Source organism: Sabethes cyaneus, chromosome 2 (genome assembly GCF_943734655.1).
Source record: "Sabethes cyaneus chromosome 2, idSabCyanKW18_F2, whole genome shotgun sequence".
NCBI classification, from domain to species: domain Eukaryota; kingdom Metazoa; phylum Arthropoda; class Insecta; order Diptera; family Culicidae; genus Sabethes; species Sabethes cyaneus.
In genome coordinates, this window is record NC_071354.1 from 90,305,898 (window position 1) to 90,320,564 (window position 14,667).

At 42.5% G+C, this 14,667-nt stretch overlaps 2 protein-coding genes across 2 annotated transcripts in view; both read right to left on the reverse strand.

The window, feature by feature from the left end:
* Positions 1-5,250, reverse strand: part of LOC128735678 (angiotensin-converting enzyme-like) — a 28,765-nt gene extending 23,515 nt beyond the window's left edge. Inside the window, exon 1 of the mRNA XM_053830162.1 lies at positions 5,136-5,250. Within this exon, the coding sequence (XP_053686137.1) occupies positions 5,136-5,250 (115 nt within the window). The remainder of the gene's footprint in view (positions 1-5,135) is intronic.
* A 1,180-nt stretch (positions 5,251-6,430) lies between these two features.
* LOC128734616 (pre-mRNA-splicing factor 38B) lies at positions 6,431-9,635 on the reverse strand. The gene is made up of 6 exons (XM_053828897.1): positions 9,389-9,635; positions 9,191-9,319; positions 9,010-9,134; positions 8,813-8,948; positions 8,481-8,587; positions 6,431-8,412 (listed from the first exon to the last, which is right to left on the reverse strand). The coding sequence occupies exons 1-6, from the start codon at positions 9,402-9,404 to the stop codon at positions 7,894-7,896; spliced, it is 1,032 nt and encodes a 343-aa protein (XP_053684872.1). The 5' UTR covers positions 9,405-9,635; the 3' UTR covers positions 6,431-7,893.
* Between the last annotated feature and the right edge of the window lie 5,032 nt (positions 9,636-14,667).

Here is a 14,667-nt window from a genome sequence, read left to right on the forward strand (position 1 = left end):
TTTAGCAATCTCTGGGAAACAGGCGAAATTATTACCTTGTCAAAACAGGTTTTTTAAACTACTTGTTTGTTCTCAATAAAACTTTCTAACAATTTTTATATTATAGCAAGAGCTTTCATTTGGTACTAAGATCATTGAAATCGGTTGTCTAGTTCCGGAAAAAATCGTGTCAGGTAGTTTTCACATTTTTACTCATAACTTTTAAACAAAAAGTCGGACCATGAAACAACTCAATAGTGATACACTAGGCAATAGTACCTAAATCGAACGAATCGGTTCAGCCATCTCCGAAAAACAGGCGATAGAAAATGAAGCGCACACACATACATACACACACACACACACACACACACACACACACACACACGCACACACGCACACACACACACACACACACACACACACACACACACACACACACACACACACACACACACACACACACACACACACACACACACACACACACACACACACACACACACACACACACACACACACACACACACACACACACACACACACACACACACACACACACACACACACACACACACACACACACACACACACACACACACACACACACACACACACACACACACACACACACACACACACACACACACACACACACACACACACACACACACACACACACACACACACACACACACACACACACACACACACACACACACACACACACACACACACACACACACACACACACACACACACACAGACATTGCTAAGTTCGCCGAACCCTATCGATTGGTATATGTGACTCGGCCCTCCGGGCCTCGGTTCGATTTCGTGTTTTTCCACCAATTTCTAAACCTTTGTTATTGTATAACAAAGGTAAAAATACGAAAAGCTCTAGAGGAAACCCGCACCGCCTCTGGCAAATGCATCATTACCGGCACTGTCCTTCCCCAGTTCAGTTAGTCCTGAGATCTTTATTGTTTTGCGACTTCGCTGATTGTTCATATGAAAGAGTTTTCAAAATATTACACAGATTTTCGCTTAATTTTCGTTTAAAAGATCTGTATTCTTCAATTTTCTCCAGGTTCAGACGCCCATTTTGACAGATTAGTTGTTTACGTTAGAATGTTCTTATTCAAGAGTATAATTTCTCTTTCAAGAATATACGATTTTAAGAGAGTTTTATGGCAGTATTGTTAAGATAAACGAATCTTGCAGAAGAATGTCATAAGTTTTTGTCAAAACTATTGTTAAGTTTTAAGGAGCGTCGTTTTTAAGCAAAAATGAAGTATCCTTTAAAACCCCTTATAAGGTGAATTACACTTATTGATAACTTAGTTTTATGGGTGATTCTTCAAGTCTCCTTCAGTCATACTTCAGAAATGTTAGTCAAATAAGATAAAATTCACTTGAGGAGGAACATTATAAAACCTAACAGACTTTGAAATGCTCTGATAAAACTACTATAAGAAATGAATAAGACCAATTTGCTATTGGATTGTTACTTGGGTAGAGATCACCTGACCAGCGAACCTTGAACCAAATCGACCATATTCTCACTGACGGCCGGTTTTTCTCGAACATCACCAACGTACGCTACCTACGGGATGCTGATTGTGGATAATTATCTAGTAGCAGTATGTGTGAGCTCAAAACTATCGATGGCTTATACCTCGCGACAAAGCCACCCTCGTTGGTTGAACGTTCGGCAATTAGACAATCCACGGGTTACCGAGAACTACGCACGCGTACTGAATGAAGCTCTACCTTTCTCAGTGGAGCTAGGTGCATCGACCCTCGAAAACGGATGGTATAGAATTCGCTCGACTGGCAATGAGGTCACAACCGCTTCTCGACGAGCGCGGAATAAGTTGACCACGATCCTGGGGAGAAAAAAGCGCCAAGAGGAGAACAGAGATCGTGAAGAGCAACTATTTCGGGCAAATGAGACGCGTACGGTCTATGAGAAGAAGAACCAATCTTGTAAAAGACACACATCGAAGCCTAATATATGTAGAAATGAGAATTGAAATCTGGTCATAAAAGAGCGCGAGGTAGTCGGCAGGTGGAAGCAATTCTTCGACGAACATTTCAACAGCGAAAGAACGGAAGGTGACGCAACGGAAGTTAACCTAGGAGTGCCTACAAATGGTAACAGCGTGCCGGCTGCCGATCTCGAAGAGATCCGGCGAGAAATCGGTCAGTTTAAGAATAATAGAGCCGCCAGAAAGAACCGACTTCCGGCAGAACTCTGCAAAAATGGTCAAGAATCGCTAGCAACAGCATTTCACTGGATAATAAGGATTTGAGAGAATACGGAAGTAGTCGCTTCGAAAAAGCAGGTAGATAACGGATGGTGGGATGTAGATGAGCCCATCGTCACGGCGAAAAGTAAACAACGTTCCGATTCTTACAAACGAACGAAATGGCACTTACTTACTTACTTATGTGTCCATGTTCGCCGGTACGGCAGAACAAAGGGATGAAATCAGAGATCTCCACTGACGGTTACCCGCCATGGCTTTTACCTGTCGCCAGGACAGGTTCTCGTCTACAGTCCGGATGTCGTTGGCTAGGCTGCGTCGCCATGAGCCTCTGGGTCTGCTTCTTCTACGCTGTCCTTGTGGAGTCGAGTGCTTCTCTGCAAACCTCGTTCGCTCCTTTCCTCAAGGTGTGTTCGATCCACTTCCACCTACGTTCACGAATTTCCGTGGCTATCGGCCGTTGATGGGGGGCTCCGTAGCCGCAAGGTTACCGAGTCTGCTTTGACATGCGAGTGGTCGTGGGTTCGAATCTTAGTAGAATCAAGCCATTCGATGTCAAGTGACTTTAGCATGGGTTTATTCTCAGGCCCCTCCATTTACCCTTCCTTCGTGCTGAATTCTATATTTACCCTCTGAAGCCTCTTGACAGTGCAAATGTCCCTCCTATAGTTAAGTGTACTGGTCAGAGGTACGAATGAGTCCTCACCAGGGACGGCTATAATATGGGATAGTGCTGGCAGCGAGGAAAAAGTGGGTAAAGTAGATCAAGCTTTGAAGGAAGGGTAAACCCCAATACACGCAAGCACGCATACAATTTAAAATAAGCATATCGCTCACTCAATAGCGATTATAGCAAAAAGAAATGCAGTGCAGGTCATACAGCAAACACCCGGGCGATATTACAATAGATCAACTATACTGGTCGCAGTAATGAGTCCACACATGGAAATAATCGGCCGTTGATGAAACCGACGATGGAGTTCCTCATTGGATATCCAGTTATCAGGCCACCAGGCACGAATGATGTGTCGCAGGCACCGGTTAATGAATACCTGCAGTTTTTGCGTTATCTCCGCTGAGACGCACCACGTTTTGCAGGCGTACAGCAGTACGGATTTAACGTTTAAATTAAAGATTCGGGTTTCGTACGTAGAGTGATCTGGTTTGAGCGCCAAATGTTTCGCAGGCCTGCAGAGGCAACCCTGGCCTTCCTGATCCGTGTGGCTATATCAGTCTTGGTACCTCCATCAGGCGTTGTCGGCTACCAAGATATTGAAAGGCGTCTGCCTGCTCAACTTGTTGTTCCGCTACTGTGAAGTTGGTGGAATTGTCAGCATTCACTACCATAGACTTAGTTTTCACTACATTGACTGTGAGACCTGCTGCCTGGGAGCCCTCGGAGAGGTCGTCTAACTTGCTCTGCATATCGTTTCGGCGTTGTGCGAGCAAGACAATGTCGTCGGCTAAGTCGAGGTCATTTAGTTGCTCCATCGTTAGAGGATTCAAAGGCAATCCTCGATTTGGTCTACTGTCAATTGGTCCAACTAATATCTCATCCATAACGATGAGGAGCAGAAGCGGTGATAAAATGCAGCCCTGTCTCACGCCAGCAGTAACCCTTATGGGATCGGACAAGACGCCGTCGTGTAAAACCATGCACGAGAACGCCTCGTACCGAGCCTCGATGAGATGGATCAGCTTATCTGGAACTTCTCTACGCCTAAGGATTACCTTACAGAGTACTTTGAGAGTAATACAGAGCAACGTGATGCCGCGCCACTTACCACATTCAGTTAGGTCTCCTGTCTTAGGGACTTTGACCAATATGCCTTGCATCCAGTCCATCGGAAAAGTTGCGGTTTCCCATATGTTGCTGAATAGCTGATGCATCATCTGGGCTGACAAAGATGGGTCAGCTTTGAGCATTTCGGCTGAAATACAGTCTATCCCTGGCGCTCTATTGGATTTCATAATCTTGATGGCTGCTACAATTTCATCCTGCGATGGCGCCTCCGAGTTGACGCGATTAATCCGACAAACTGTAGGCGTCATACGTTGCTGGTTTTGTTGGTCTCTGACATTTGAAACTCGGAAGAGTTGTTCAAAATGTTTAGTCCATCGCTTAAGCTGTTATGTACGGTCAATCAGTAGCTGACCAGCTCTGTCCTTTACCGGCATCTTTGTATTCATCCTGGCACCACTAAGGCGGCGAGAAATATCGTACAACAAACGGATATCACCATTGGCGGCGGCGGTTTCCCCTTGTTCGGCTAGCGAGGTAGTCCAGGCTCTCTTGTCCCGCCTACAAGCACGTTTAACAGCCCTCTCCAGTTCGGCGTATCGTTGACGGGCATCTATCTTAGCCGATCTGGTCCGCGCTCGCCCAATGCCGGCATTCGCCTCTCTCCGCTCGTCGATCTTCCTCCAAGTTTCATCCGAAATTCACTCCCTCCGCCCGCTGCGCGCTGCGCGCTTTGCCGAGGGTTTCATCATTGGTCGTGATGAAGGCGTTCTTGATGCCGGTTCATTGCTCTTCGACGGTTCCACCAGGTGGTAGCTCCGAGGCTCGAGATTCAAGTTGTTCGACAAAGGCCCTTTTCACCTCAGGATTCTCCAATCGGCGGACGACGTAGCGGCACCCAACTTTCTCCTCCCGTCGTTGGACACGTGCGACGCGGAGACGTGTCTCAGTGATAACAAGATGATGGTCGGATGTAATATCAGCGCTGCGTTTGTTGCGTACATCATGAAGGCTCCTTCGCCATTTCCGGCTGATGCAGATGTGGTCGATTTGGTTTTCTGTTCGGCCATCGCGGGAAACCCACGTGACTTTATGTACTGGTCTATGGGGGAAGAGCGATCCACCAATGACTATGTTGTTATTACCAAAGAATTCTGTAAACAGCTCCACGTTTTCGGTCATCTCGCCTAGGCCTTGGCGTCCCATGACGCGTTCAAGGTCCGCGTTGTTTGAACCAATCTTTGCATTGAAGTCGCCCATGTGGATTTAGATGTCCCCCTTCGGGTTTTGTCAGCCACGCTGTTCAGTTGGCTGTAAAAACTCTCTTTCTCCTGCAAGTCGGCAGCATCTGTTGGCGCATAGCACTGGATTGCTGTAAGGTTCTTAACCCGTGTTCTGAATCTGGCAACGATTATTCGCTCATTTATCGGTTCCCACTTCATCAGGGCTGCATGTTCCCCTGGGCTCAGTAGGAATCCAACTCCTCTTTCTCGAGTAGCATTTTCACCTCGTATGCCAGAGTAGAGCAAGACTTGCCCGGATGATGTCCTGTGTTCGTCAGTACCCGGCCAGCGGACCTCGTTCAGCCCCAGGATTTCAAGCTTCAGGCGGGTACCTTCCCTTGCAATTTGAGCCAGCTTGCCCTGGTGGGCAAGGGTCAGTATATTCCATGTTCCGATTCGTGTCCGTGTTTTCACAGTACAGTAGGCTGTTAACCTAAGGTCCTTATCCCGCTCATGGAGCTGCCATCTCAATGTGGGCGCCCCCTTCCTCTTAGTATACAACAACCGAAGTTGCGTACCCCAGCCGGCACCTCGTGGAGGTAGGAATAGGAGTTAATGAACAGAGGCTATGGAAGGCACATGTTCACCCTTTGCCAGCCAAAATGGCAGTTCACTGTGTATGTATGTAAGCAAAACGAGCAGTATTGATCAGCAAAATTAAAATTAGTGCGCTAAAGTGGAGATGCAGTAAAGTTAAATTTCTCCGTAAATTATTACCAGTTAACGAGAGCACGAGATAATGCTATACTTAGGGAGAATGCTATACTTAGCTGGTAGAGTCAACCAGTTAAAAAATAAATTTAAATATATTGCTTCTTTGTAGCTGCTAACTAAGAAAGTGACAAAACACTGTTTGACTACCGTAAACACCAACGGTCCGAGACGGCTTCCTTCTGGAATTCCGGAAAAAGTACAGGAGCAGAGGCTCTTCTTGTCTTGTTTAGTGACGGCGATTGGATAATCCACCAGGTTAAGTATTGTTAAAATCTGTTCTATCAAAGCTGTTATCAGAAAACAATAAGTCATAGTAGCTTCCAGCTGACATGACTACAGAGACAAAAAAATTAAAACACAAACAATAGATACTCCCAATCTTTTTAAAATGTCATCCTTTTGGCAAATGTTGTAACAGGTATTTCGAAGTACAGCATTATTTTTATTTTCGATTTTTTTTTTGTGTTTCTTACAATGATTTTTCGATTACCGTTGTTAGCGCTTTTATACTTTGAACTCTCCTTTCATTCAGCTTGTTGCTTACACTGTTATGTACGTTTACTTGGTACAAACGTTCTAGTCAACGCGCGATATCGTACAAGACTATCTTGACAATTTACTAGCAACAGTATGGCAGAGTAACAAACAGAAATCTTTCTTAAAACAATAGTCAACGGCTTTTGTTTTGTGACTCCCGTTTCGAGCCACTGATTTCGTACCCGCCAACATGACTGCTTGCTGCTAAAATCTGTTGGAATAAAACTTCCGCTACAACAAGTCCAGTCTACAGTTGCGTTTGAGAGTGTGAATGTTGTGTTCTGTGTAAATTGGTAAGGATAGGTATGCGTGTTAATCCTGAGCCGATATTTCCGTTTCCTACACAAATCCTACTGTACCTTAACAACTAATGGATCTCCCGCTCAAACCGAAATCAACTAATACGAACAAATCTTCCTGCATTTGCTCCTCTGTGGATAATGGTACTGTATGGTGCTTGCATGTTTGTAGTGGGATGAGATAAACTAGGTGTATTTGTGTGTTACGGCAAAACAATGGACACACGATAATGTTGATTCAGATTCAGTTTTTAAACTAACTCTATTATTTGAGGTAGAATCTCTTCGTAATTTGCTTCCATTATTGCAAGCAGTGTATCCATCGAGGTGCGCGATATTTACGGTAAGCTACAAAAGCATGGTTGCTACAGAAAAGATAGGAAATTAACGTGATAGATTCTGATTGGAAAATTACTGGATAACGGACTGCACGGTATGGCTATTTGCTAGGATCGCTCCTCACGGGGAAAACTTTTGATTTCGTGTCTACCCGTTTTTGTTGACATCTGCCCACAGCAGAGACCATCGTAAAACCTACTAACAGAAAATATATTAACCTGCAGTTTTCCACCGTGTTGCAGATTGTGCGTATCTAGCCGACACAGCCAACCGATGCAATCCTGTCTATAGATAAATTGTAATATGTATGAACGTGTGCTTGAGGTAAAATGATGTTTGAGAAAGGTTAAAAAACAAAGAAAAAATGTGAGAAGAAAATGTATGTATCCCGTAATGAAGTTGCTGCTATTCGCCTGTAAAGGTACTTAGTGTTTCAGCTTGTTTTAAAAGTATCTAGCATTTTAGAATCGCAATACCAAGACAACTGACAGACAACGCGAATGTTTTACCGTATTTCAATGACTTTTTTGTTCTTGTCTTAATATAGATTGTGAAATTAAGTTGAGTGACTGAAAAGGTTTTGTCTGAGTTTGATATTTGAGTACTTTTTAGCATATGCACTCTGTTTTCAACCAAGAATGAGGCAGGATTTCTGAGCCCATTGTCCTAATGTGTTTTGTAATTTTTCCTAGTTTTTTTTAAGTGATCAAACTATCTCTCCCTAAACTGTGCTAACGGTACTTTCGCTCTCGATCGTAATCTCTGTCTCTATCCCGTCGTTCTCGATCCCTCGATCTCTCCCGATACTTATCCCTACCGCGATCATAATCTCGTTCACGTTCTCGCCTGTAAGGGTCCCGATCCCTATCTCGTTCCCGGTCACGATCACGCTCACGCTCTCTGTCTCGTCCGCGTCGTTGATCGTCGCTCCACCCTTCTCGTGACGAGCGTGCTGGTTCACGATCACGATCGCAATGACCACTGAAATCGGAACGCCTTCGACTTGACTCACCTCCTCCACGGTAATCTTCTCTCGCAGCAGGAACACCCGGACGTTCGTATTGCCGTCCACCGGTTTTACTGTAACGGTCATTGGCCGGCTCAGCAAAGGACACGTTATTTTCCCTAGCGAATTGTTCTAATTTGGATTCGATTTGCTTTTGAATCGGAACGGGTATGCGTGGGAAGAGGGTTGAAAACCAGTCTAGTTTAGTGAGCCACTGGCGGATCATGTTACCGATTGTCATTGTCTGTTTTTGTAAACGAATGAAAGTGAATGGAATGCTGTAAACAATTTGCAAACAGGGTTAGTACCTACCTGTCCACCGCCAGCTTTCACATCTATTTCTTCTTCATCAAGTAAGTAAGACTCGTACCAATCATATAGATCAGCTGGAGGTTGCGTAAATCTAAGGTACATAAAGCCTGAAATAGTATAAGTCTTGCATGAGAAAACCGTCGTGTCACGTTTCAGTTGCTATTGGAAAAACAGTGTTTACAACAGGATTATATCAGAAACAAGACATTCATGGCTATAGATAAATATTTCAATCGATCAGTAGGATGTTACTAATTGTGGACATCATGCCGGAAGTTGCATTATGCGTTAAAAGGATATTTAAGAATATAAACTAAGGAAAAAACACTCACCCAAAGCTCTGATATACGGAGAATCGCCGTGGGAGAGCAATCCATTGACTTGCTTTCGCGTTAACCGCAGTGTGTACAGCTTATACAGTAGGCAAAATGCGGTAGATACGATGCCTCCAGCGCCGACTCCACGAACCTAACAAGTGAACATATTATTCAGTACTACACAACACACAAGCTGTGATCTAATTACTTACCCCACCGCACATCCCTGTCTGGCCGGAAGTTTTGCGTGAGCCTCGCTCCCAGGGTTCCAGGTGTTTGACTTGGTAGTAGATTTCGTCCACAACTTCATGGTAAGTCTTAAGTTTGAACAAGGACACTACCAACGGAAGTTCATTAGAACACTGTAACAAGGACAAAATATCTATCACTTACCTTTGAAGTAGCTGGAACCCTGGATATTAGCCAAAATTAACGGGTTCAGGTTCATTGTACTTTCGTTCCCCCATAGCGGCAGGGCGTTGTTTTGCTTTGCCGATTTTTTCGGTGGTTGTTGTTGCTGATCTATGGGTAGTATATTTTGTAGTACCTAATGGTAGATTTATTTCAATTATCAACCAAAATAATACTAACCATCATAGTCTTCCATCGCTCGGCTAGTGATTTTTTTCAGGTGGAAACGCTAAATGAATGGATTCCACACCGTCTCGTTCTAAGCCGGTTTTCAATCAACATTTGAAGAAAAATATGGCCATTTAACGGTCGATAATACTTTTTATTCACTGCCCTAAATTTGTTTGCCAAAGAGGAAACAAAAATGAATCAGTTGCGTGTTTAATTTTGAGAAATAAAAAGATTTTTTGCCGCGATGCCAAACGAACACACGACAGATTCCCGTTTTAAGTTTATAAGGTGACGGCTCTGGTACACCGTTTTCTCTTTCATGTGGCGTTTAGTACTTCCCTCACTCATGAATAAATATGTTGCTGCAGGGGCGGGTATCAAGGTTATTTACATATCACGTGCATCATAAAATTTACAGAGGACGCCCAAGTAACAACGGTAGCTGAATTGCAAGAGCAATGGCTGTTTACGAGTTGGTTTAAGGAGTATAATCAATATATATATAGAATGCCAGTGTCGCTGCAGTGCGCGTGGCAAACATCACACATGTTCAGATAATGTATTTACATTATATATGCATATGTGTGTGTGCCTGAGATTCATCAAAAGGGGAATCTCATTGTCAAACTTTGGCAACCAGTTTAAAATTTCAAATATGGCTGCCAAGTAATGTGATTGAAAACTTCGTTTGCTGCAAATTTCTGAAAAAATCGGTGCAATAGGGCGCAGTTGTGGGATTTAATTCATCCGGACGAAAAGAAAAAGAACGTTTAAAAACATTTCACTGGCATGAAAACAGCGATGAGCGCACTGATGACAGCACCAACCAGCGCACAGATAAAGAACAGATAAAGACAATGAGCAACTTTGACAATGAAGCTCCCGATTCACAGACTTGATACAGATTGTTAGCATCATGTTTACCACAATGAGTCCTGTAGTAAAACAGCGACACTGGCATTCTATATATATTGATTCTACTGTTTAAGGCGATCAAAGCTGTATAAAGTAAGCACTCAAATGGTGTTTAAATAAGCGATGTTTAAGCTACTTTAAGTTTCTCAAACCAGTTCTCCCCCAAAAGCTGATAAAAAAGCCTGATATTTTTCTGCTGAACAATCTGCTTCTAAACAGCCATAAACAACAAACCGTTTTACCACAAACTATACAGACACCACGCGTAGAACAAAAAGCCTTAAATCTGAGGGATCAGTTTCATTTGAAGTGAGTGAATCTCGTCCCTTGCATATCTCATGTATCTCATGGCTCTCAAACACTATCTATCCCTTTTACTCTACTGGAAAACAAGAAACTTACTCGGGCTTGAAACTCAGCAACCCGATTTCCTATGTTTTTTTTCGTCAGTTCATTTGGGTGAAGTTGCCGCAATGCGCAATGATTTACTAAACGATAAGGTAAGAAAAATAGTAAATTTTGCATAATCTAGCGATGCAGATTTTTTGTCGGTTTTCAGCAATGCTGTGTACCGTATCAAACAATGAAAAACATCACAACAGTAAGTCCTTGACGGTATGATTTACTGTAACGCCGAATAACCTGCCGAACAGTGTAGATCTGGGCTGAGCGATACCGAATCGCAACTGTGACAATCATACTCACTGTTAATTCGCAGTTTGTGTGGTTTTACCAGACGTCAGAAGTCGGATGCCAGATATGTATAGCACAGACCTATGGTACATCAGTTTCCGCGCCAAAAATCACACCAAATGAAATAAGAGAAGCAGTAAGAACCGCGAATCCAAATTAGTAAATTTTCGCGCAAAAAGCTTCACTTGCCAACTTTCGCATCGAGTTCGTACAGGTGGAGGATACGTAGGAATGCTTGTAAGCACGAAGACTCAAACGTTTCTGACCACGAAATATTAAACAAACCCTGGTTGATATTTATATTAACGAATGTGCGTGCTAACTTTTGCAAACCTCAAGACCTTTCATTATATTAAACGCTATTTTTTCAGCAAATTAAGCGATTAAATAAAGAATATTTGTGGAAGAATGTGAAGAAGGGGACGGGAGGGTATTTTCAGCAGGTTTCTAAATTCAGCCTATTTGTCTCTTCTTTCGCCAATAAAAATACTTTGCCGACTTAAAATTTTAATATTTCATAACTATTTTTTCAAGACTGTATAATCTACTACTTCTTATTTAATGCACGTCAAAACCACCTGTTCTTCCACTGGAACTAGACCATAGGCCGAAAAAATAGATATCATCGCTTAATGGGCTGAAAATACCCTCCCGTGCCCTACTGTCTACCAATAAAACCAACTTGTATAAGCCATAGGACTTTTTGAACACATATTTAACATTAAGCTTTTATTATACAGGATTCAAATTATTATAACATAGCTCTAGCGGTACTAACGAGTGTCGTGCTCCGAGACAGATTTGCTGCTGTCCTTCAGCCAGCCTTTTTTTTGCCTACTTTTTTTTTAACTACTTTCGTCACTAATCTCCGGATGAAGTATCAATCGAATGTGGTTGATGGTCCAAAGATCAAGTTTTAAAATATGGGAGCACCGCTCTGTCTTCCAAAAATGCTCACAAAGTGCTGAGTGCTTTTTCCAACCTCTATAACATTCAGCAAATATGCATCCTCGTGCCATTATTACATACAGCTTTATAATTTGCCGTATCCATACTATGCTTATTAGCTGCAGCGATATGTTGCAATTCAAGTCCTAGAGCCAGCCAGTGACATGTGCGTTTTCGGGAATTCAGTAACAGAACTTTTAGAAAACACTTCAGTGAGTTCGGTGAAGATAGTTGTTACATTGCCAATAAATTTTTAAGATCTTTATTCAGCTAGACATCAAATCCGTGTCAATACCGTTGAAACGGATTTTAACACACAAGAAAACCGCTTTATGCGTTTCCATTTCTTTTACCAGCAGCGGTCAGAATGTTTTTGTTTTGCATGGTAACCAATAAAGTTTGTTTAACGTTACTAAGTAACCTGTTAATGAACTTATATCTGTATTAAAAAGTGAGACAAATGAGTACCAGTGAAGGGACCGTGAGTGACTTTCTCACGTCCCTTCTGGTACCTGGAAAAATCGTTCGCGTGCTGTCTGTATAGTTTGTGGTTTTACGGCTGCTTAAATGTATTAAAATGTATAGAGTGAAAGCTTTCATTAGGCTCACAGCTTTCAAACTAGTTTAAGGCTGCTTAAGGGTGTTAAAGTGGCTTTAAAAACTTGTACCAAGTTTTCTTTCGGCTCACAGCACACATACTGTCAGATCATAGAATTTCGAAATCCGGCTGACAGCAAAAGCACAGACAAACAGACGAGATACTCGCGATAATTCCATCGTCCAATCAAAAACCACTCATTTTTCAAAAAAGCATGTTTCGCAACATGGCCACACCGCGGCGCGCGAGTGTTGCTTTGAGTTTTCAGTATAAAACCATTCAAATGTACAAAACCCTACAGCATAAAACCCTGCAAATACTAGCTACTCCGCAATATGCATAACAGAGGGTGCTAGTGTGCAAGCAAAATGTGCAGGACGATGGTTTTTAAAGGATTTTCTTCTAAGTGTCATGTCAGTTCGTCAGTGGCAAAAGTTTGTCAGTTATCGACATTATCGACTGCTTCACGCTAGACGGACTAGGCTTCAGGTGTAAAGATATTCTCACTGTCTGTTCTGCAGATGCAAATGGGGCGGATCATATGGTGAGTGCTTATGGATCAAAAGATGGCGGGTTCAATTCCCAGAAAAAGACATGCATTTTTAACTAGCTAGCTTACTTGTACGAATTAAAGTTATTCGAAACTAGAAATATCGCGTTCACGGCGATTTAAAAATGACGCGTTCCATTTTTTTAAATTTAAAAATAGATTTTTTTTTGTTGCATAAAGGTTGATGAAGCCTTGATTAAGCGACTGGAAAAGCAGATTGCAAAACTATTTCTCGTTCTAAAAATAGAATTGGCAGCATTGCGGAAATTGGCTATTTAAAAGCGCAAAAAAGTTTCTAATAAGCTTCATTGCAGTTTCGAAAGCAGCTATTAATTAGCCTGAAGCTTGATAAAATCACCAGATTTAGATGTTTAAGTGCTGAAAAAAGGTTTTCATTTCTAAACCTAAACCATAGATCAGCCACAGGTTGAATAAAATCAGCTATAAAAGCGTTTGATCAGCCTAAAATTGTTACTTGGGCAGCGACAGCATGTCCTGGGCTTAAAATTTGACAGCGGACCCAAATCAAGCTGCTGGCAGTCGAGTGAAACGAATAGAGCTTTCCAGTTATGTGTGTATTGGTGCTTGAAAATAAGGCAAACAACAACAGTAAACAAAAGAGATGCATTCCTTTGTCATCAAGGTACAGAATGCATTTCGTCTTTCGCTGGCTTAAATACCAGCATATTTTCTAAATATGTGCTTGAATTTGGAACAGGATGGAAAATTTGATCGAAATATGTGCTCTGCAGTGTGGCAAACGGCGAAACACAACTAGTAATTGCTTTTTGTCGGGTTGTTCCTCCACCATCAGCTGTTCCCCAAAATGAGGTAAAAATCATGTATATTTCGTGTTCGCTAGTGTGGGGGTGCTTGAGCTGTTAGAAAGCTCTATTGGCCTTGCCAGCGTTGCTGATATTGTTCAGGGTTTTGCGTGAGAATAAAAGAAAGGGAAGTATTTTTGCTTTTGACGCGTTGACAGTTCGGCACGAGATTTCCTGTAAGTGCGAGCAGCCTACGAAATCTCTTTCAAATCTCTTTCAACGCAAGGCCAATTGATGAAATTTGAAATATGCTATTTCATTTTCGCTCACCCTGAGATGTTACCTGCAAGAGCATGGTAGCCTGTCGATGGGGTGATTTCCTCCCCAAAGGGATGGCACGCTAGGATTTCAGCATAACGAACATCTATTTTCATTCTGCTTTCACCGAAACTGTATATTGCCGTATTTTCATTTATTCAACAGAAAAATATTATACAATCTATAATACATTACAAAATCGCAAAAATATCATTAGGTACAGCCAGTATTAAGGTTCATTATCCGAATTAACATTGCTTTAGGGTAAACAGGCTATTTTTCGGGTGCCAGTGCCAGTGATGTCGGTTACCACCCCATCGACATCTCTATATCGAGCTGCAGTGAACGTCAGCGACAGCATGTTCTGGGCTCAAAATTTGACAGCGGGCCCAAATCAGACTGGTGGCAGTAGTTGAGTGAAACGTTATTTGTAAATCGTTTTGTAAACAGGTGTCGGTTACGCACCAAAATATATGGGAGATGACAACCTTGCCATCCCGTT

What these genes read in the sequence shown, in the direction of transcription:
- LOC128734616 (XM_053828897.1), bottom strand. An exon ending in GGGTTCCAGCTACTTCAAAG is followed by an intron (nt 9,135 to 9,190) that starts GTAAGTGATAGA and finishes TTCCGTTGGTAG; the next exon opens with TGTCCTTGTTCAAACTTAAG. An exon ending in TCCGTATATCAGAGCTTTGG is followed by an intron (nt 8,588 to 8,812) that starts GTGAGTGTTTTT and finishes ATACTATTTCAG; the next exon opens with GCTTTATGTACCTTAGATTT.